Source organism: Vicugna pacos, chromosome 12 (assembly GCF_048564905.1).
Source record: "Vicugna pacos chromosome 12, VicPac4, whole genome shotgun sequence".
NCBI lineage: Eukaryota > Metazoa > Chordata > Mammalia > Artiodactyla > Camelidae > Vicugna > Vicugna pacos.
In genome coordinates, this window is record NC_132998.1 from 754,310 (window position 1) to 776,798 (window position 22,489).

The 22,489-nt window shown below is 45.6% G+C and overlaps 2 protein-coding genes across 10 annotated transcripts; both read left to right on the forward strand.

Annotated features, from left to right (window-relative positions):
* The first annotated feature begins 969 nt into the window (after window positions 1-969).
* Window positions 970-15,873, forward strand: LOC140685314 (ras-related protein Rab-5B). Its single transcript, XM_072972488.1, has 6 exons — window positions 970-1,066; window positions 10,501-10,763; window positions 11,855-12,006; window positions 12,277-12,399; window positions 12,978-13,071; window positions 13,287-15,873. The coding sequence occupies exons 2-6, from the start codon at window positions 10,601-10,603 to the stop codon at window positions 13,400-13,402; spliced, it is 648 nt and encodes a 215-aa protein (XP_072828589.1). The 5' UTR covers window positions 970-1,066; window positions 10,501-10,600; the 3' UTR covers window positions 13,403-15,873.
* A 1,716-nt stretch (window positions 15,874-17,589) lies between these two features.
* On the forward strand, window positions 17,590-22,033 carry LOC102540129 (sulfite oxidase, mitochondrial). 9 transcript variants are annotated; one of them, XM_072972461.1, is made up of 6 exons: window positions 17,590-17,882; window positions 18,133-18,233; window positions 18,392-18,589; window positions 19,301-19,363; window positions 19,649-19,826; window positions 20,064-22,033. In XM_072972461.1, the coding sequence occupies exons 4-6, from the start codon at window positions 19,311-19,313 to the stop codon at window positions 21,471-21,473; spliced, it is 1,641 nt and encodes a 546-aa protein (XP_072828562.1). In that variant the 5' UTR covers window positions 17,590-17,882; window positions 18,133-18,233; window positions 18,392-18,589; window positions 19,301-19,310; the 3' UTR covers window positions 21,474-22,033. The 9 variants fall into 9 exon arrangements, with proteins under 9 accessions (XP_072828562.1, XP_072828565.1, XP_072828564.1 ...); XM_072972464.1 differs by having other exon boundaries at window positions 18,525-18,589; XM_072972463.1 differs by having other exon boundaries at window positions 18,169-18,233.
* The last annotated feature ends 456 nt before the right edge of the window (window positions 22,034-22,489 follow it).

The window sequence follows — 22,489 nt, forward strand, 5'->3', positions numbered from 1 at the left end:
TCTAGCCCCCGACCCCCTAACACGCACAGACCAAATACACACACATACAATGGGCCTGTTCCAGAATTTCAATGTTAGGAAGGGCTTAGGAACAGTAATTTGGTTGAAAGTGGGCTCCATGGGAATTTGCCTTGACACTAATTCCCAGTAAGTTCGTCTTTTTTCCTTTTTGTTGCATATCACTAACAGCAAAGTTTTCTAAGGCTACTTTATACACATTTACATACGATTCAGAATACATCAATCGTTTTATGAAAAATCATTATAAAAGAGCTAATGCCTCCCTCAGCTACCACTTCTCGGAGTTGCCATTGTCTTACCTCACCTAAAAGAAAAAATCTCAGGCAGGCCCGCGGGCCACCCCCAAAACTCCTGTGCTCTTGGGCCCCACCGAAAGGAGAAAGCACCGACAAGAGGAGTACTTAAATTCCCAGGCTCCGGGTCCCTAGGAGAGGTATTTCCCTTCACGCCCACGAATTTGTCATAGAGGGCGGGGCACCGGAGGCAACCCCCGCCAAATCCGGGGGGAGGGGCGAAGGTCAGTAGCGGCCTTCCTAAGGCTTTTCGACCCCGCCTTGCCTGCCATTCAAGTACCGAATTTTCTCAGTACTGGTTAAAGTTTCACATTGACCCGCCTCCGTCGCTCACCTGATTAGATGTTTATGAGTCAAAAGGCGGGGTCATGAGGGTGTCGAGAATTTATTGGTTGGTGTATACGCCTTCTACAGGGCACCGCCCCCACCTCGGGAAGCTCGCTCTTTAGTGGCTCTTCACCTGGTCCGTCTTCAAGGTTTCTCTCTCTGTATTGGTCCAGGATCCCGCCAGTCCAGTCCTTTGCTCGTACTCGTTGGTGACAGCCTCTAAAAGGACCCGCCTTTCTCCAGAGGATTGGCGGGTTAGTGCGCACAGAGCCCACCCTTGACGGTAGGCGGGTAGTCGTGCTATTGGCTGGGGCCCCCGCCCCAGGGCGAGGAGGAGGAGGAGGAGGGGCAGGAAGGTTTGGTTGAGCTGCAGCTGTTTGTCTGTTCGACACAGGCTTGGGCCCGACGGGGGAACGGAGCCCCAGGTACCGGGCTGATGGAGCCCTCAAGGGCAGGGGCGGAGGCGCCCGGGAGAAGAGAGCGCCCTGGCCTGAGGGCAGAGGCGGGTCTGGGCCTCAGTGAAGGGTTAGAATGGCCCACTGGAGAGGGGAGAAGGGGGCCGGGCCCCCGCAGGCCTAATGAGGGCGCTGAGGAGGGGGCCGGGCGGGCTGGGAGCCCGAAGTTGGTGAGTCCGGGAGGCGGCCGGGTGGTGTTGGCGGCCGGGCTTGGGTCGGCGCGGGAGGCCCGGGGCTCGTGTGCGGGCAGGGGCAGGCCTCACTGAGCGGCGCGGGAGAGGGAGGAGCTGGGGGAAAGGGACGGGGCGGCGGGTGAGGTAAGCCCATTCGCCGGGAGGTGAGGAGGGGTCAAGTCCGGCGCCCGGCCCCGGAGGAGCTCTCTCGAGATGTCTCATTGGAAGGGCCAGAGAAGAGCTCTTAGCTGGGTGAGAGAAATTCTTTTCAGGAAAAGCGACTATTATAAAAATTACTAGGGTGCCCCAGAGTTGAGCCGAGAAGGGTTTAGGTTCAGGGAGGGAGAACTGAGACAAGGGAAGAAAGCTTTCCTAATCTAGAAGACTCAGGGAGCTGGAGCAATGGAAGTAGGGCCTTGTATCAGTTTAGGGAGTTTCTGGGAATGCTGAAGGGTGGGCTGGAAGTACCCTTGGGAGTAGTAACTCTTTTGTTCCCACTAGTGTGGAGATGTGGCAGTTTTAAGTTTTTTGGTATTCCCAGGGTAGCCAACAAGACAAAAGTAATTTTTTTCTGTAACTATTGGCTGTTCCAAATTCAGCCCCTAACACTTTCCCTTGCCCTCAAGCTGGTCTTGGCTGCAGTGTCTGTTACTTCTTACCTACTGTTTCATGACCTGTGAAAAAGCTAAAAAGTTGGATTTGGGGGATGTTTGTTGGTTTCTTTCCAGCTTAATAATGTGGTCTATATTGGATGCCATATCTCTGACCTAGAAGTGGGGAATCAGTGATTCATTTTCTGCACTAGAAATGGGCTTAGGGATCCCCAGCTATCCAGAGATCTTGTGACCATAGTTGGTGAAACTTTTATGTCCCTTAGACTTGGATATTTCCCAGGCAGGTAGTGGTTAGGTAGGACCAAGCTTGGAAATATGAGGTGATATCACTGAGGAAGGGATTTGGGGACAAGTGAGAAATTCCATTCCAGAAGGTTGGCATCACAACTGTTCTTTATCTACTTCTTCAGGAGCCCAGGTTTCTGAGCTATTAGAAGGTTGGGTCAGAGAGGCACTTAGGGAAGATGGTGAGTAGAGAAAAGATGGATTACTAAGACACAGGAGTCCCCTCCTATTTATGTTTAATGGCCTACTGACCTCCTTAGTCCCCCCATAGATTGGAGCTTATTGGATTTTCCCTTGTTATACTTCCTCCTTTTTCCCTTTTATACTACCGTAGTTTATAACTACATTTCTTTTTAATTAGAAAAGTAATATGTATATATTTTTAAATATTCAAGTTTTACAGAAGTGTAAAAAGTGTAAATCCTCCCACATATACCTCACTCATTTCATCCAGAAAGGTCAGAGATAAGAGACAGCACATCAGACCAATCTTGCTTTGCTTTGGGGGATGTGCCACCAAAGGCAATTCTGTTTTCATGTTTTCCACCAAACTGATTTCTCATTCTTTCCAGTTTTCCCTTCTGAGATGATACTCTGTTATTCATTGTGCTCCTTTTCACAGTTCATTTTGTCTTGCTTTTATCAAAGACAAGCAGAGAGCTGTACTCTGGGTTATCCTGTACATCCTTACATACACCCCCTTGTGCATGGGTATCCTAGGAAATAGCCAATAGATGGCCTACTTCTCTTTTATGGGCAGGAAAGAAACATTAACGTGAATTATTCTGTTTGGGAGAATTATTGGCATCTCTGCTAAAGTGAAGAATTTGAGACTTCTATCTTCTGGTTCATGGTCTCTGCATGTTCAGATTATGTGACTGTCCCTTCACTATCCTAAAAGAAGATGATGGGTCTCCTTAGGGGCCCCTGTATCTTTCTGTAGTGATACATGAAGGCTCCAAATTTCTCTAGATATGAAATTGATTTTCCTCTAAATCTCAGCACAGCTGGGACGCTTTATACACCACCTTATTAACTGAATTTGTCCTTACTGGCTATAGAAGCCCTTTAATGTGCCCAGCCTTTGTACAGTACCCCCAGAAACCTTGATTGTTGTCCCCCCAGGAGCTTTTATTTTCTCTCCTGCAAAACCAGTCCTAGAGAAGATTGTGCAGATGCGTGGGGGGGCGGGGAGGGTTTTTTTTTTTAATGCTCACTAGGCTTCCTACATCCTAATGGTATCCTGTCCCTTTCTTGTTCTTTTTGTCTTTTCCACCTTCCTCATAGTCAAAGTCTACCTTCAAGAAATGATCTGGAATTGCTCCATGTTAAGTTATAAATAACAAATAGTCACTTAAAGTATTAATCATTCCAAGGTTTTTTGCTTCTTAACATGGAGCTAAGGAGTAGAATTATCAATATAGAATTTCAAACATAGATCTGGAGTTACAAAAATACTTTTGGAGAAGAGGGCTTTCCCATTGCCCTTGAAGTCATACCTCATATCATCCAACTCTTAGTTTGCCCAGGAGCAAGGATTGCTCTTTGATAGTTTGCTTGTTTGTGTGCATTGATATGAATTTGACTTAGGGGGCATAGTGTAGAAGAAGCAAGTGTACAGCCTGCTCCCTAATCCTAAAGCATTTCAGATTAGAAAGTAACCAAAGTGTAAGACAGTGAATTTAAAATAAGGAAATGCAACAGCCTTCTAGGAGGAAGGATACCTTAAAACCCTACATAATACAATCCCACTTCCCAAGAGTGTTTTAGAAAAGATTTAGCCCTTGACTGCACAGTAACTGAGCTGAATAAGGAGCTACCCAGGTGAGCAAAGTGTGTGCAGATTTCTGGGCCAGGTTGTAGTTTACTGAGGGGCAGTGGGTACCTTTTCAGTGTCCTCTAGGTCTGTGGTGGTATGATTTTTTTTTAACTTGTGTTTCTCAAGTTCAGAAATTAATAGAGATAATGACCCAATGTTTTTTGCACACTTCACATAACTGAAAATTCAGAGAACTTTTTTAGCCACTGTTGCTTCAGTGTTAGGGTGGAAGGGCAACATATTTAGTGTGATTAGGCCATCTGAGGCATAGTAACGGGTGACAGGAAAAGCAGTTAGCCCATGTGAGTTGCAACAGTACCTTGTGGCCTGGGTCCCAAGAGGGCCCTCCATCCAGGGGAGATCACAGAGAGGCAAGAGGGAGAATTGGTTCTCTGAGGCCTATTAAAAACATTCCCAAATGGAACTGAGTAAGAATCTATCCAGACGGCACAGAAGGGAAGGAGTAGATGGAGGAAGGAAGCAAGATTGCTTTGGCCTTAATTAATTTAGGGAGCATTTAATGAACACCTACTAGGGACCAGGTATTGTGCTCTGCTCTGGAGATTCAAGATGACTTAAAAAATAGTCACACTTAGTGAGAATATCATAGTTTAGCAGAGAAGACAAACACAATTAGCTCATATAATGTAATGAATGCTGCAGCCGAAATAGTCTTAATACTCTAGGATCCCAGAAGAAGCAGTGATGAATCCTGCTGGAGTGAGAGAGTAGTCATGGAATTTCACAGAGAATGTGGCATTTGAGCGTGGCTTTAGAAGGTATCTTAGGAGTTTGCTAGGCAGTCAGAGTGGGGAAGGGCATTCCAGTCTTTCCTAGGTCAATAACAGGGAGTTTGTAGTACCATGCTAATAAGAGATAGGTATGCTTTTTGCCTCTTGGGTAACTACAAGGAAGAAATGTAAGTGGGTGAAGTGGAAGGACTCTCATTTAAGCCAGTGACTCCCTGGTTAACATTGGATGAACACAATGAAAGCTGAGCCAAGTAGTGGAACTCAGTTTAAGATTTTGGTAATTTGGGGTCTAAACAAAGTTGAAGAGTTTAAGGTACTTACTGGCTTCTGCTCTATCTTCCCTACTCAGTAAATCTCACATTAATCACAAGGCACACTGAATTGTGCGGAAATTACCACTGCTTTCCTGACGCCTTCCACTGAATTGCTTCTATTTCAACTGTCCTGGCAGGGGTTGGTCAAGACCTTCTAGAGATGCATAGTAATGAGTGAGTCCTTCTGTCAGAAAAATAAAGGGCTGGATCCCAGTTCCCAGGGAAGGCCTGGGCCTTCCTAACTTGTTTTTAGTTCCCAAAGGAAGTGCTTATCTAAACTGAATAGAGGCAGAAACTTTATCCAGTCTAAGCTCTTGTTCCTCTCCTGGTGCCTTTGGATTTCAGTTCAGAGTTTAGCACCTCCTGCTTCCTTACGAGGTGTGGTGGTACAACAGGAGCCAGAGTTCCTGACTAGGAGTACTGGCTAGCTAGGAGATTTGCTAAGCGGTTGTGGGGTAGCTCGCTGTATGGTAACACCTGGTAGGTTGATTGATTTGCCCCAGTTTCCTCACCATAAAATACAGAGACTGGACCAGATGACCTCTAGACTGCCTCTTATCTGGCAAACTGAACTTACAGGGCTGACATTTGGGAGTGGGCTAGACTCTAGTGGCTCTGTACCTGGAACTCAGTCTCTATTGATAGATGACAGATTTCTAGAGGCTTCATACTTAGTTGGCAAAGTGACCCAAAGCTACCAAGTAGAAAGGGACCTGAGGAATGGAGTTTTGCCCTACCTGGGATTGGCAGGCTGAGGAACTTATCCTATTCATATTTTCCTGTGCTGCTGGGAGAGCTGCCCACACTAAAGAGCTTACCCCTCATCTTCCACATCCCCCTTTCCCAGTGGGCTGATGCCATGGTCGAGCCTTGATCCTCCCTAGTTAATGGTCATTTGATAAGCCATTCTTGTGGAAAGTTAAGTCTGATTTCTTCTCTTCTGAACTGAAAGTGTTGAAGAAAGAAAAACTTCCTTGGGGAGGAGGGTAAAACTCAGTGGTATAGCACATGCTTAGCATGCATGAGGTCCTGAGTTCAATCCCCAGTACCTCCATTTAAAAAAAATTTAATTAAAAAGTAAATAAACGTAATTAGCACCCCACCCCAAAAAATGAAGAGAAACCTCCTTCTCCTTTTTTTGCCTCCAGTTTGAAGGTAATAATCATCACACTACATGACTGGTTGGCTGTGGTTTATTTTTGCCTTTGGATGGGTCGTTTGCCCACTGTCAGCTCTTAGCAAAAAAAAATCACCACCAGAGTAGAAATCAGTTGAGTCTTACATGTATTATTCCATTTCTGTACCCCTGAACTTTTGAGAGTCCAGCTATTGCCTAAGAAACATAATACCCCTATAAACATGTTGGGATTAAAGATAAGGCACAGAGATGGCAACCCATCAATTACTGTGAACAGAGAAGATAGGACATATCCTTGAGTTAAAACTTTGGGGTAGAGGTAGTCTCCTCTAATCCAGTAGTTACTAATCTGACAATTCAAGAAAGTTTGCTGATTGCCGATGGGCTCTGGCTTGACTTAAAATCTGTGAGGGTTAATGACCAAGGGCTTTGCAACCCGAGTGTCTGACTGTTTCCTGTCTTCACACTTCTCCAATTTCCTACTGTTTTCCCAGGCCTAGCATGATGTGTCTGCCCATGAGAATTCAGTCCATTCTAACACTCATATATTGTAGAGCAGTAACATTAAGGCTTAGTGTTCTGCCCCTTGAATCACGTGCTTTGGTAGATAAAAATGTGAGGGAGTAAGTCGAAGAATCTAGTAACTTTCCCTGTTGTTTCTTAAGAGTAGAGAATATGTATGGCACCTAAAGGAAACTTTATCAACTTATTTGTAGGGTTTTTTTCCTATTATGTTATCTGTTTCAGAGTGTAGAGTTATGATGGCCTATCTTCTTTTCCTATGAAATAATGTATATGAAGTACTACATAAATGTTTTAAAAAAATAATTCATCCTCACAGATTCTGAGAAGCCAAACCCTAAGAGAAACAGATATCTTAAATGTACCCAGAACTTTGGAATTGAATTCAAATTCTGCCTTTTGCTGCTTTCACCTATTATCCTCCCCACCCCACCCCCACATCCTCACAGATAAGGAAACTAAGGCTCAGAAAGGCAAAGGGAGTGAATGGTCTGAGATCCCAATGGGTTCATTGCAAAGCAGAGAATAAAACTCAGGCTTGCCTGATTGCAAAGCCCTTACCATTGTGTGAGACTGCCTCTGTTGGCTTTGACTTCCCATTTTCATAATTGCTCCCTAACTTTAGTAGCAGAGTTGGAGAACCTCTGACCCCTGGAGAGCTATATTCAGCCCTCATCTTAATTTCATCTAGAAGTGCTTTAGTAGTAACTATAGCCTATAGGCTGGCCAGAGACTGGCCTTCCTGTTAACCCATCTTGCAGTGTCAGGCATCTCCAAAGCACTGTTTCTGTATGTCCTTGTTGTTTATCTGTCTTATAGATAATAGTGTGTATCTGTTAATACCAAATTCCTAATCCAGAGCACTGTTTTCTAAACTTTTTTTGGTCGTGGCATTTAAAAAAAATTTTTTTTTTACTTCATAATTCATTGTGTGTACATCTACCCACAAGTGAAACATTTTCGCAAAATGATTCTTATGCTTATTATTTACAATACATTTGACTTTTTTTCTTTTTTTCTTTTTTTTTTTTTAATAATACTGATCATGATCCACCAAGTGATTTCAGGGTCACTGTTGGCTTACAGCCACAATTGGAGAAACAGTGCATTAAAGGTTTGAGAATGAAAGAGCTAAAGAACTGAGACTAGTGGTTAAGAAGTGAGTTAATACTGACTCTTGCAATACTAGTTCCCAGGATTTTGGATTTAATAGACCAATTATTTAAATTTTGGCGTTTTTATTTTTCCACATAAGGTTATTTAGAAAGCCTATCAACACTATTTTGTAAAAGCACTAAAAAAAAAACTATATAGGAAACTAAAAATATATATTTCCTGTTAGAAAAGGATTATGTAGAATGAAAAAAATCTGAATCCTTCACATACCACTCTCCTCAGAGGGAGGTAACCACTGTTAACAGATGAGTCTATATCTTTCCATACTTTTTTCTCTGTAGGATTTTGTTTTGTTTTATAGAAATAGGATCAACCATGTGTTTTGTTCTCCAATTTATTTTAAACGTTAACAATAGGTCTTAGAGGTTTATCCATGCAATAAATATATATTTACCTCTGAAAGAAAATTGATGCTGAGAAAGTAAGAAGTTAGAAATCTTAGAAAGGATATTTTTTAATTGAATGAATTTAGCTTTATGAAAAACTTGCTATGTCATTTTTCTTTTAATCATTTTATCATAGACTAGTGAAAACTTCACAAAGTGGCACATGTATATCTAGATTCTTAGAACTCACTGACCTAGGAGACTACAAAATACCCAGTAGGATCAGAGTAATTTCTTACATTCCTCTGTCTTAATTAGTCTACTTTGGGACTTTTCTGAGTTCTCACTTCTGTCTCATTCCTCTGTTAACTTCCTCTTTACACTTTTTTTTCTTGTTTTTTTTTTTTCGCTCTATCTCATATCATGGCTGCTTTTAGAAATATATTGATCACGACTAATATTGAGATATTTAATATATTAAATTGATCTTTTCTGTGAATCAGGGCCTCTAAATGACATACCTACCTTATTATTTATTAGCACTATGCTAAATATATCTTTCACTTAATCCTCATGGCTACTTTATGAGGTAGGTTTTTTTTCCATTTTATAAATGCAGAAGGTAAGGCTCAGGCAGAGAAATTTTCTTGATGTTATTATATTCATAATGATTAGTAGCTTAATAATCATTGAGCACTTTTTGTCAAATATTTAGGTTCTTTGTATATATTATCTCACTTAATCCTCACACCAACCTTATGAAGTAGATGCTCATAAGGCTATTAACCCATTTTACAGATGTGGGAGTAAATACACAGATAGATTTAGTAACTTGTCCCAAGTTTCACAGCTAGTAAGCAGAACTATAAAATAAATCCAGTGAATTGGACTCCACAACCTGTGTTCCTCTGCATTGCCTCCTGTATGGTTTTTCTATCTTTTATTTTCTGTCTTGTCTTCACTTAGGATTGCAGAGATTTTTAACCCTGATTTGACTCCAAAGCAACTTGCTATAGTGACAAAAATGTTTCCCCCTATATGTCAGAGTATGTTTGTAGAGTCAATAGAATTAACCCTAGAGCAGGGAAAGAGTCACTTGAACAAGCAAAGTACAAACCAAGCATCGCTTAGGTTTTAGAGAGGTTTTTCATGCTCTGATCATGCTGACATTTCTTTGAATCTCATAGTTCATTTCCCCTCAGAGTCAAGATGATATGTGTTCAGGTTTGGATGATGGGACACTCAGAGTCCCAACTTTTCTCTGTCTCCTCCTCCACCACCACCTGTCCTAGCCACTTGGAAGGTAGAGAAGGTGATTAGTTCTATTCTTTCATCAAATATTTATAGCTTGAAGACTTAGCCCCTATACCATCCTCTAGAGACTTTTGCATGTATTGAGAAGGTACCTTCTTTCTCTGCCTGTAATTTGGAGGGCTACAACTGTTGGGCCCTTTTAGTGTGGAGGGTAGTCTAATCCCTAGGCACCGGGAGGACAGCTGCAGGTTGAGAGCAAGTCAAACTTACTGACTCAGAGTTTCAGGTTCGGAGAGGTGGCAGAAGCAAAGTGAAGAATTAATACTGAATGTGTTCTCTTGGTTGTGTTTCTATACTAACCTTTGACCAGAAATGGGAAAAGATAGATTTTTTTTTGGTAATTGGACCTTGATTAGATTTTCATACTGAACGTGGGCTCTTGGTTGTGTTTCTGTACTTACTTTTGACCAGAAGTGAGAAAGGACACATTTTTTGGTAATTAGACTTTGGTTAGATTTTCAGAAATGTCGAGAAGAATGGTCATGTATGAATGAAAGCTACCCTCCACTCAGGAGGGGTGACTTGTCTGACACCCCTAGAGTAAATCTCTCATTTTGAAAGCTAGAAAAAAGAGGAGAGTGAAAAAAGATCAGTATCAGGACACCAAGGAGTTAGCAGGGATCTAGTGTCCTTCTGGGTAGATATGGGTGTTTTTCAGGCTAACTAAAAAGTTGATCACTTTGCCTTTCTTTGAAGACCCGGTCAGGAATGAATGGGAGGTTAAAAACTTCTCTCACACGATTTTTAGTCTCCATTTCAGCAAACTCTATTTTAGATGCAGTTCTTATTTTACTGTTTCCCATTCTTACCACTGAGTGTCTGCTGTCTAGGTATAACCTTTTAATGATGGGTGATTATAAGAGTTAAGTCCTTATGGGAGCAAAGAAATGAAGAGATTCTATCCTTTCTTTAAAAAATGATTGCAGCTATAATGGCCCTGTGTTTAATTTTGCCCACTTTTTCTCTTGCAGGACTGTTGAAGCCTGGAAGTCCCCTCCCCTCCCCCCTCCCCCCTTCGCCGCTTTGTGGCATCCCCCTCCCTTCACCCTTTCCCACTCTGATAATCTAGCCATGACTAGCAGAAGCACAGCCAGGCCCAACGGGCAGCCCCAGGCCAGCAAAATATGCCAATTCAAATTGGTCCTGCTGGGTGAATCTGCAGTGGGAAAGTCTAGCCTGGTATTACGTTTTGTCAAAGGGCAGTTCCATGAGTACCAGGAGAGCACCATTGGAGGTGAGTACTTCAGGGAGAGAAGAGGCTTTGAAGGGAGATATAGGGACCTGATTGTGGAACTGGCCCTCTTAGCTCCCTGAAATGGAAATCCTTTGTGAAACAAAAAAATTGCCATAATGCCAGAAAGCAGGTATATGTTCATCCTCTTACTTCCTAGAAGGTTAGAAAGGTTGGCTTTTGTGTACCAAGAAAACCACTAATTATCTATCACAGTCTGTTTTCCTCTTCCTACTCTCGTCTTTATACCAGTGAAGTTCAGTTGAGTGTCATCTTGAGCAAGGTTGGTTTGGGACAGTGACTCATAATCAGAGATGTACATTAGAATCACCTGGAGACCATTTTCATCCCATGCATGCTTGGATCCTACCCTCAATCTACTGATTAGTATTGGGGGTAGGGTGAGGTTGGTGATGGTATAGAAATGTATGTTTGGAAAAGCTCTTTAAATGATCCTGATGCACATATCTGGTAAAATAGAGGCTGGAACTAAATACAAAAGATAAAGGACATCTGCCTTTTCCACCTTTGCTACCTTCTCCCTGCCACTACCCCAAAATAGGGTGCTAATTCAATAAAGGATCTTTTGAGAATTCCCATGTCTTTCTTCCCCACTTTTATTAGTCACCTTGGAAATGTGTTCTTGGACCAACAGAAGAAGATATGAAAAAGTAACAGCCAAATAATATTGATAATTGTGGGACCTCACATCAGGCTTTAAAATCTTCTAATCAGTTCTTGATGTGACTTTTATCTGAAACTTATGATCTCTGTCATCATCTTACTCCTCTGTTTTGGTTGGAAGAGGGATGACTCTGGTATAAGTGCCAGTTCTTCTTTCTGTCCCTCAGGATTTATGACGTGCCCCCATTCCTTAGCTAGAGAGACTTCTGACAGGAAGGACTTAGCCAAGAGCAGCCTTAATTCTGGTTCCAGGACCTGGAGGAGAATGCTAAGCCTTTCCTATAGGTGAATAGCCTGGGTGGTGACCGGTCTTGGACTGAGAGTGGAGATATTTTGAGGAGGGGATGGTGGGATCTTCTCATTCATCCTCCCACTTAACAACAACTTCTCCTCCATTCTCTCATTCATAGCGGCCTTCCTCACCCAGTCTGTTTGTCTAGATGACACAACAGTCAAGTTTGAGATCTGGGACACAGCTGGGCAGGAGCGGTACCATAGCTTGGCCCCCATGTACTACAGAGGTGCCCAAGCTGCAATTGTGGTTTATGACATTACTAATCAGGTAAGTGGGCTGAGAAGATTGTCCTTGCTTTTATTTATAGGAATTAAATTAGGTGGGGGAAAGAAAACTGGTTCTTAAAATAGCAAAATAAGAATACAAATTGTGCTTCCAAGTGCTGAGAAGACATAGGTAATGAATTGTCAGACACAGGTGGTTTCAGTGAGTGAAGGCTGCTTAGAAGAGGTGAGTTTTAAGACTGGTTTTTGAAGGTGATGAGCCTGGATCGGCAGTCATTCCAGCCCATCCATTCTCATCCTCGTGTTTTCCTAGGAGACCTTCGCCCGAGCAAAGACATGGGTGAAGGAACTACAACGACAGGCCAGTCCTAGCATCGTTATTGCCCTGGCGGGGAACAAAGCTGACCTGGCCAACAAGCGCATGGTGGAGTATGAAGTAAGATGGCCGTTGAGTCCCTCTCTAACACTCTCCCTCTGTGCTTAGGACCTCTCTTTTCCAAACCTGCCCTCTCTGAAAACGTCATCTGAGGACATTCATCATCTCATTCCCCAGTTCTGCACCATGTTAAATACAGCAAAACTGTGACCCTAATGCCAGCCAGGAGATTTTAGAGGAGTCAGAAGACAATTCCAGAGCAGAGGGGTAGGGAAGTACCGGTACCAGCTGTGGGAGTACCAGCTGTGGGGGTACCAATGTGAAAACAGGAAGGAGGGAGCAATTGAATTTGAGGTAAGGGACTATTCAAGTGTCAGAACTTGAAAACCCCCAACCAGCTTACCTTCTTCCCCATAATTAAGATTCCTGACCTCTGTTTGTGGGATTAAGTGGGCTAGACCCTGGGTTATCCTTGAGGGAGTCATCACCAAAATATGGGTTCAGGGCCGGCTGGCTCAGAGGGGCAGTTAAGGGAGGGAACCTAGGATATTGGCTAGCTCTGGTGCTACATGGGAGTGGAAAGGCAGTACTTGTTCCTGCCCTGCATTCTGAGCACCAGTCCACCCCACCCCTTTCAGGAGGCCCAGGCGTATGCAGATGACAACAGCTTATTGTTTATGGAGACTTCAGCCAAGACAGCTATGAACGTGAATGATCTCTTCCTGGCAATAGGTAAGGTCAGAGCAGCATCTTAACTTTCCATTGTGACCCTCTGTCCTACCACTGCAGCTTAAGACCCCTCATCTTCAGTGTAGTTTACAGTGAACCCGCCCCCCCTGCAGAACATCCCCTTTCCCTCGTTCCCCTACTTCTCCCCCACCCAGTAGTCTTTTTGGGAGTATCAGTAAAATCGACCATGCTTTGTTCCCTTCTGTTTTTATCTCTAGCTAAGAAGTTGCCAAAGAGTGAACCCCAGAATCTGGGGGGTGCAGCAGGCCGAAGCCGTGGTGTGGATCTCCATGAGCAGTCCCAGCAGAACAAGAGCCAGTGTTGTAGCAACTGAGGGGGTGGCTAGCAGCAAACAAGCACGGAGCTAGCACGAGAGCTAAGAAATAACCTCCATCCCCACCCCTCAGCACACAGCCCCTATGGTAACAGCACACTGAGCCCTGGCTCCAAGGGCTGCCTCCTGACAGCTCCGTCATGGCACTTTTTAACGCTTCAGCAACCAACACCAGGCAGCTGTTGCCACTGGCCTCCTACCCCTACTCTGGGGCTTGGGGGTCAGATCCCCCAGGACTTAACCTTCCAAAACAAACTTTCTTCACTTTGTATTATAGGTGCAAGACAGTGACCTACTTATCTTTCCTCCTCCTCCTCCCCATTTTTTCAGAAAACATTTTTTGTCTCCTGCCCCTTCCCCTTCTGCTTTTGGTCAATCTCTGTTCTTGATCCCTTTTTCCTCCTCTCCCCAGGATGGAGAAAGTGGTGAATCCAGGAACTGAAGGAGTTTTCTACTTCAGTCACATTAAGGGCCCTGGGGGAAAGTAAGGTGCGGAGCAGGAGGGAGTAAGGAAACATTTCCTTTTTGTTTTTATTTGGTTGGAGTTTCTCATATTTGAAAACACTGCAGTATCCGTGAGTTGGTCTTATGGAGGGTGTTTCTAGGTGGAGGCGAGAATGGGAAGGCAAGTTCTCGGGCACCAGGCTGGAGTCATGTTGTTAGCTAACTGGGAGGAGGAGGTGGAGACATAGTGTCATCTGTGGCTCTGGCATTCTTCCAAGGCCTCCTTTCCCCTCACGCAGCCTCTTAGGTAGCTTCTCCCCCATAGCGGGGGAGATTCTGGACCCTAGAGTCCTCCAAAGAATCTTCACTGGTTGCCTGCATCTTTGGCTCTGCTGTGATCTAAATGGAGGAGGGACCAGTTTCTGATACCCATCCTCTGACCTTTACATATGCATTTTTTTCCCTCTCTGGCCTTCAGATGGCCTCAGCCCCAGCCACTGTATCCCCCTGCAGTTTGCACTTTAATTGATGGTAGTTCAGTTGTGATATTTGTTTTATGGGGGTTTTGATTGATTTACCTGCCCTCAACTCCTTTTAGTTAAATGGAATCTGAGGTGTATGTGAGGTTTGGGGAGGGGCTGTAGAGAACAGTACTGGTGGCAGCTACTCAAGCCCAGTCTCCACTGCTACCTTCCTCCAACTCTGATTCTTACCTCACCTGTATTCTTACCATCCTAGCTCTTGGGTATAGGTTTGCCTTTCCTGGGGAATCACTGAGCAACTGAAGAGGAGTCTCAGGACAGCGTAGGCCATGGTATGGGAGTGAAGAGGAGTCAGGCAAAAGGGAGGCATTTTCTGTCCTTTCCCAGGGTTCCCATTCAATTTGATCCACCAATTACCATGTCTTTTCTACTTCCCTGTAAATAGATATGATCTTTATTCCCACTGTACAGTCTGTTCTGTCCCCCATCTCCCTATTTCTTTTCTTCTTTGTTAGTATCTTCAGTTTGGTTCCTCCATGATATCCCCACCCCCCATACAACCAGTGGTTTAATCCACACACCACTAGGGGGTAGTACCATAGAGGCCTACATGTGGCTCCCTCATATCTTAACACCTGTTCCTGTGGACAGGGAATGACTGGCACTGAAAGTCCCTCATGGTGTCTCACATCCCAGAGGATAGTTGTCCTTTTAAATCTCTAGCCTCTTGACATCCCTCATCAGGAATTTTAGGATGGCTTTGGGAAGAAGCCATCAAGGCAAGAGGGAACTTTCAACTCCTTCTCGTTCTAGCCCAGAGTTTTGGGAATATTGGGGGAAGTAAGGAGAGGCCATAGTGACCCAGGATTGGAACCTTTCTGCCCTTTCGGCTTCCAGACTGCCTCCTGTCCCAGAGCAGCTGAGAAATCCAAGAAGCTGAGCTTCTGGAGGACCCAGCTTAGGTTCTTCCACTTAGGCCTCAATTCCCTTCCTTTTCCAGGGGCAGCCTTAGTTCCCGTGGCCCTGAAACACACAAACATTTTCCCCTTTCTAGCGCCCACTAGCACCAAAAGCACTCAGTGCATCCCTACAAGTGGAAGAACTAGGATGGCTCTCTTAAGCCTCTTAGAAATGAAGTTCTTTGTCTGCACAGCTTTCCTTGTGGAGCAGGAGTAAAGATGTTTCGTTGCCTTGGGGCTGGGAAACCATTTCTCCAGGCTTCTTCTTCCCTCCCCGCCCCCTCTTAGGAACAGGATTGGCCTAGCTTCTGGGCCTATCTGCTGCCTTCCATCTACTTCCAGCTCTTCTGCTTTCCTTTGAGCTCTATTGGGCTTGGGGGAATCTTAGTTTTTATTTCCCAGCTCTTCATTTTTTTTCTTCTGATCTTTTTTTTTAAGCGGGGAGGCTTTTTTTTTTTTTTTCTGAGAAAGCATTTGCCTTTTCCCCCCTTTCTCCCTCTCCCAACATAACAATCGTGGTAACAGAATGCGACTGCTGATTTACCGATGTATTTAATGTAAGTAAAAAAGGAGAAAAAAAAGTGTACTGGAGTGTTGCTTCTTTTTATTTATTTTTTCCTATTTCTCCATCTGATACTAGAAATTTGGAAGGAAGGACACCCAATAATAATAATGATGTTTATTGAATCAGAAACACCCTCCCTTGTGTCTTGGTACCACCATATTCCCGCTAATCTTTTCTTGGATAGTGAGGTAACCCAATTTGGAAATAGCCCATTTATTGCTGTTTAATAGCTCCTATTCCCAGGCCACTAGAGACCTCATCAAATCTGACCCTAGTTTGTTTATTTAGGCCATCTATACAGAATGAATATATGAGAGAGGGTGGTGGTCTATAGACCTCTGGCAGACAACTGATGAAATTGGAGGGAGAGGTGATATTTGTAAATGCTTTGAAGTATTGCTCAAAGATTTATGTGCAGCTTTCTAGGGAGAGGGTCCACAGCCTTAATTAGTATCTCGGGGTCCGTGACCTAAAGAACTTTTTTTTTTTTAATCACTGAATGTTTTTGATTGATCATGTAGTTTCTAACCCAATAGGAAAATTTCAACAGGAAATTCTGCTCTTGTTTCCTATCATACTTGAAGCCCTTCAGTCCATCACAATCTAAGTGGAAGTGGGTGGGGGATATTGATACAGAGAAAAGATTAGGTATGGTTGCAGAGGGAGTTTTAAATTCCAAAGAATCTGAAGGATAGGAAAGACAGAGTCAAGTATTCTGTTCCATCTCTGCCAGCTTACCAACTGTGGCTTTGATCAAGTTACTTAGCCGCTCTTTGCCTCCGTTTCTTACGTAAAATGAAAAAAAAAGTTGAGGTTTAAAAGGTCAATTATATAAAGCATGTGTGTGGCTTTTTATAAGGTGACACTGTTATTAGGCAGAAGTCTCATCCATGGCTTCAGACAGTCCCTAACTGACTTCTTTGTGTACTTGGGCTGAGCCCTGTTTCTTAAGACTGGTGGGAGAGGTTGGGCATCAGGCCTCTTTGATGATTAGTTTATATACAGTTGAGTTGGGAATCATTTTCCAAAAACTTTTTCCAAAATCACCTTTTCACTGTCGGTTCCCCTTTGTGTATATCTCTTAGTACTCCCCACACAGCTCCTTGATTCGTAGTAAAAGCTCAAGTTCAGCTGAGAGCAGAAAGGGAGCGGAAGTGATCTTCCAAAATTAAATAAGGCCGTCACTTAAACTAAGGTTGTAATTCAACCTTCTAGTCTCTAGAGGGCAGTGTGGGATACGTTTGCAGCTAGCTAATGACAAATTCTCCGCACCAAAAGATAAAAGGGTAATTTGCAAACAATTTCTATTAGTGTTCTTTATTCTAAGATTATGAGCAATTATAATCTTCCTACTTTTGAATGTTGAAAATGTCATTTATTTTATTAAATGGCAACTAAGCAAAATAAAAAAGATGGCTATTGAATGTTGGTTCTATAATTTGAGGGAAACTTCAACTAGTCCAAGGAATCTCGAAGTCTTTGAGCCACTTATTTAGGCCTCATTTCTGCCCTTATTCCTGGATATAAGAGACTCGAGCGCTTGATCCTGTTTTCTCTAAAAGACAAACAGGGCTGTTGTAATTGCAACACAGACGTTTGTCAAAAACAGGGTAGAGGCCGAGCTCACCACCGGGAGAAAAGCCAGCTGGATCCCGAGGTCTCTAGTGAAAGCACCTTGTGTCTCTGCCGGGGCGGAGGCATCTCTTGGCCCAACCATTGGAGTCTTTGTCACCTTCCACTGCCTGGGTTCCGGACGTCGTGAGGGTCCCATTCGTCCTCTAGCGGGAGGTGGAGACAAAAACATCGCTCCTAGCTCGGAGCCCAGGGGGCGCCCCGCCAGCATCAGCCTCCGGGAGGCGGGCACAGCAGCTGGGAGGTGGCCTGCAGCCCGCCAATTGCGGAGGGGTGAGCCGAGGGGCGAGAGTGGTCCTTTACTCCGACTCAACGTCACGGCGCTGCCCCCGCCCCTTCGCCGGCAGCTGCTGGGCCGGGCGGGTAAAACAGCCACCGTGTGGACTGCCGCCGAACGGGTAAGGAGGCTTGGGCCGAGAGAAGGAAAAGGAGGAGGCAGGGCTAGTAACCCGGGCGGGGGTCTTGGCACCCAGAGCGCTCCGAATACCACGGACAACAGAACTGCCAGTACCCGCCTCCACTCCCGCTAGCGGGGTGCTCCTGGGGCCACGGGGTGTTGCTGTAAGACACTCCGGCCAGCTGCTGGGCAGTAACATGGGACCGGGTGCTTGTGCCCTGGTGCTGGATATATCCATATTCTAACTAAAGTGCCCCCTGGGAAGTGACTGGCTACCACCTGCACAGGGCGGTGACATTGTGTTTTGAAGGCTATTTCTCCCAACCTGGAACACTGGACTGATCACCTGCAGGTCAGTCCTATTTGCACCGCTCCAGTTTTGTTCTAATGGGTTGCTGGGATTGAGGGTAGGTGGAAGGAAGTGAGGGTCCCAAGGTACAGGAGTAAAATGCAGACTCTATTCCAACGCCTAGCTCCCTCACAGTCTCTCTGCCCGCCCCCATCTTTTAGCATCTCATCAGCAATTCTGACTCGTACCCCTCCCCACTTTGGCCCTCCTGGGGTCAGTGATCTGCTCAGTGCTGTGAAGAAGAAACTGCTGCAGGCAGGCCAGAGCAGGAAAATTACCTTCTTCCTTCTCTAGCCCATCCCCTGACACCCTGGCCATTAACTTCTCAATTGCTGAGCTCATTGGAATGGCATAGAAAGGTAAGGGTGGGAACTCCGGGTTGGGGTCCAGTTCCCAGCAGGGTTCAATTTTTATTTTTTTAGGGTGGGTGGAGGGACGACAGGGAAAGGCCTTCAGTGACAGGGTTATTACTTGTTTGCTCATCACGGCAGCTCTGCTACGTAGATGTCATTTCATAGATGAGGACACAAGTTCAGAGAGGTTTGGTATCTTGCCCAGGAACAAGGCTGGTTAATGGTAGGGCTGGTTTCACAAATGCAAGGCAGTTTAACTTCAGAATCCAGGCTTCTTTACCCCATTAGGCTGCCACTACCTTTTTTACCTTTTTTGTCCCTGTTTAAGTAGTCTGCCCCTTAGTTGTCCTCTGCTGACTTCAGAAAAAATAAACTGGCAAACTGGACAATAGACTTTTGGCCCCCAGACATTGTTCTCTGTAGTGGGCAAAGTAGAGAGTGGAGGATGGGAGACAGGTGATTCTAGGAGACTCTTTCCACTTAGACACCGTCTCCCATTCCTTTCCATCTTGTCAGCATAGTCTGTCTCCGAAGTGCTCCAGATTTTCTCTAAGGCCCATTTGGACCCCCACTTCCGTCCTTTGACCTCATTGCCACTGAAAAGTTTTCCCCATTTGTCCAGAGTTCCTTGCTGATCTCTGTGTCTTCCTCCCATTCCCTCAATCATCACCTCCCAGGACTCCCTATCTTGATCCTGGAATCTTCCTCCTATCCTAGGTCTGCCACAATGCTACTGCTGCTGCACAGAGCTGTAGTCCCAGGGCTTCGACAGGCCTGCAGGTAGGCCATCCATTTCTAGGACTTGTTTCCAATCTCATATCTCCCAACCCCACACCCACCCCTCCCTACCTTTATGACTGTTATCTTATCTGCCAGATAAGATTGTTGAGGTAGTAGCCAGGGAGGAAAGGGAAAGCCACATCCCACTTGTCCCACCCATCCTGGGAGAAACTAAGTCCCAACTGAAGGAACCAATTGCCAACCAGGGAGAGGTACACCCTGGGCCTTCCTCGGCCCTTTCTTAAAATCAGGAGAGTGTGCCACTAAGACCTCTCTCTCTTCCAGACTCAAGTCAACCCCCTCAAGGTTCTGCATTCAGGCCTGCTCTACAGATGATTCGTTTCAGCCCCAGCACCCCAGCCTCACCTTCTCTGGTGGTAACTCCAGCACCAGGGGTTGGAGAGTCATGGGAACCCTGCTAGGCCTCGGTGCAGTGTTGGCCTATCATGACCATCGGTGCAGGGTAAGTAGGGAAGGAAGCGACTTTATTGTCAGAACAAAGGGGGCCTAGTGAACTCCCCAGGCAACCCAGACTTTATTTACCACAGAGCCCATGGACACTGTCTTCGTGTGCAGTAGAGATGGAACCCATTACCTCCATTTCCCAGTGGCCACATTTTGTGGATTGGGTTAGAGTGAGCTAGAGTGATTTCTTCTTAATATTCTGTTCCCTTTTGCTTCACCCCTGCCCTGACTGCAGGCTGCTCAGGAGCCACCACACATATACACGAGGGAGGAAGTGAGATCCCACAGCAGCCCTGAGACTGGGATCTGGGTGACTTTGGGCTCTGAGGTTTTTGATGTCACAGAATTTGTGGACCTACACCCAGGGGGGCAATCAAAGCTGATGCTAGCAGCCGGGGGTCCTCTAGAGCCCTTCTGGGCTCTCTATGCTGTTCACAACCAGCCCCACGTGCGTGAGATACTGGCTCAGTACAAGATTGGGGAGCTGAGCCCCGAAGACAAGGAACCCTCCACCTTGAAGACCTCTGACCCTTACGCTGATGATCCTGTACGTCACCCAGCTCTGAAGATCAACAGCCAGCGCCCCTTTAATGCAGAGCCCCCTCTTGAGCTGCTGACAGAAAACTACATTACACCCAACCCTATCTTCTTCACCCGGAATCATCTGCCTGTACCTAACCTGGACCCAGACACCTACCACCTGTATGTAGTAGGGCCACCTGGGGGTCAGTCCCTCTCCCTATCCCTGGATGACTTGTACCAGTTCCCCAAACACGAGGTCACTGTCACTCTGCAGTGTGCTGGTAACCGGCGCTCTGAGATGACTCAGTTCAAAGAAGTAAGCGGTCTAGGGTGGAATGCAGGGGCTATTAGCACTGCACGCTGGGCTGGGGCACGGCTCTGTGATGTGTTAGCCCAGGCTGGTCACCAACTCTCTGAAACTGAGGCCCATGTCTGCTTTGAGGGACTGGACTCAGACCCCACAGGGACTGCCTATGGAGCATCCATTCCTCTGGCTCGGGCCATGGACCCTGAAGCTGAGGTCCTGCTGGCATATGAGATGAATGGGCAGCCTCTGCCTCGTGACCATGGCTTCCCTGTGCGGGTGGTGGTTCCTGGTGTGGTGGGTGCCCGCCATGTTAAATGGCTGGGCAAAGTGAGTGTGGAACCAGAGGAAAGTTACAGCCACTGGCAGCGGCGAGATTACAAAGGCTTCTCTCCGTCTGTGGACTGGGACACTGTAGATTTTGACTCGGCTCCATCTATTCAGGAACTTCCTGTCCAGTCAGCCATCACACAGCCCAAAGATGGGGAGACAATAGAGTCAGGGGAGGTGACTGTGAAGGGCTATGCATGGAGTGGTGGAGGAAGAGCTGTAGTCAGGGTGGATGTGTCTCTGGATGGGGGTCTAACCTGGCAGGTGGCTGAGTTGGATGGAGAGGAACAGCGCCCCCGAAAGGCCTGGGCCTGGCGGCTATGGCAGCTGCAAGCCCCTGTACCACCCGGGAAAACGGAATTGAACATTGTTTGTAAGGCTGTAGATGACAGCTACAACGTGCAGCCAGACACGGTGGCCCCAATCTGGAACCTGCGAGGAGTGCTCAGCAACGCCTGGCACCGTGTCCATGTCCATATCGCCCCATAGAAGGTGAAATGGAACCATCTACTCTTCAGAATCACCTTCTCAACCCCTTTCCACATCCATCCTTTGGCCTCATTACCACAGAAAAATATTTCCCTCTACCTCTCCATGTCTTGGATCACAACCCTGACTATGCCTTCCTAAGCCACACAAACATACACACCACACATTTCCACCCAGGCATCCACCCTTTCTTTGACACTGTATTATATACTCCTCCTGGCTACTAACCCTGTGCCAGGAGGTGAGAGCTGTTGGAGCAGAGGACCAGAAGTGGGAAATTCTGGAAATAAGCACTATTTTCTCTACCTACCCTATCTCCTTTTCTAATGCTTATCACCACTGAAGCCTTATTTTGCTTTTCTTCTTAGGGTCTTCAGAGAATGTGTGAGAATATGTGTAAGAAAACTGTATACAATTTTTTACTGCCTCTGTAGTTTGCCAGGGGGTGTGAGGGGCTCAACCCTCTCCTTTTATAGTTACACTTTTCTAAATACTTCAATAAAGTATCTGTTTAAGACTACCACTATGAAAAAGCAAAAAATAAAAGGTGACTTCTGGGACCTCTTGAGGCTAGAGTGAGCACGTTGCAGGAGGGAGATTCAGTGGTACTGGGATGTCTAGTGAGACAACCCAAACAAAAGGTGGAGGGGAGGGGAAAAGGAAGCAGTACAGGGAAATCAAGAAATGGGATTTCCTTCTCTGATGTCTGTCGGCATCTGCAGGGCTGCTTAGGTGAATGACCTCAGGATATCCCCCCAAGAGGAAAACATTTTAAATTCGGCATCCTTGAGGTCCTCTTCCCCCTCCCCCGCAATCCCTACACACTTGGCAGGAAAGGCAAAGAATGCTAAGAGGTTAAAATCAATATTGTCTTAGGACAGGCAGAGACAAAACTTGGCACTAAGAGCAGATGTGCTAGGGCAAGTAGGGCGTCCAACGTGGCCTCGTTTGCAAATTAGATGGAGGTGAAGGGGCAGCGATTTGAGTTACGCTCTGCCCGGGACCGCGCCTTTAGG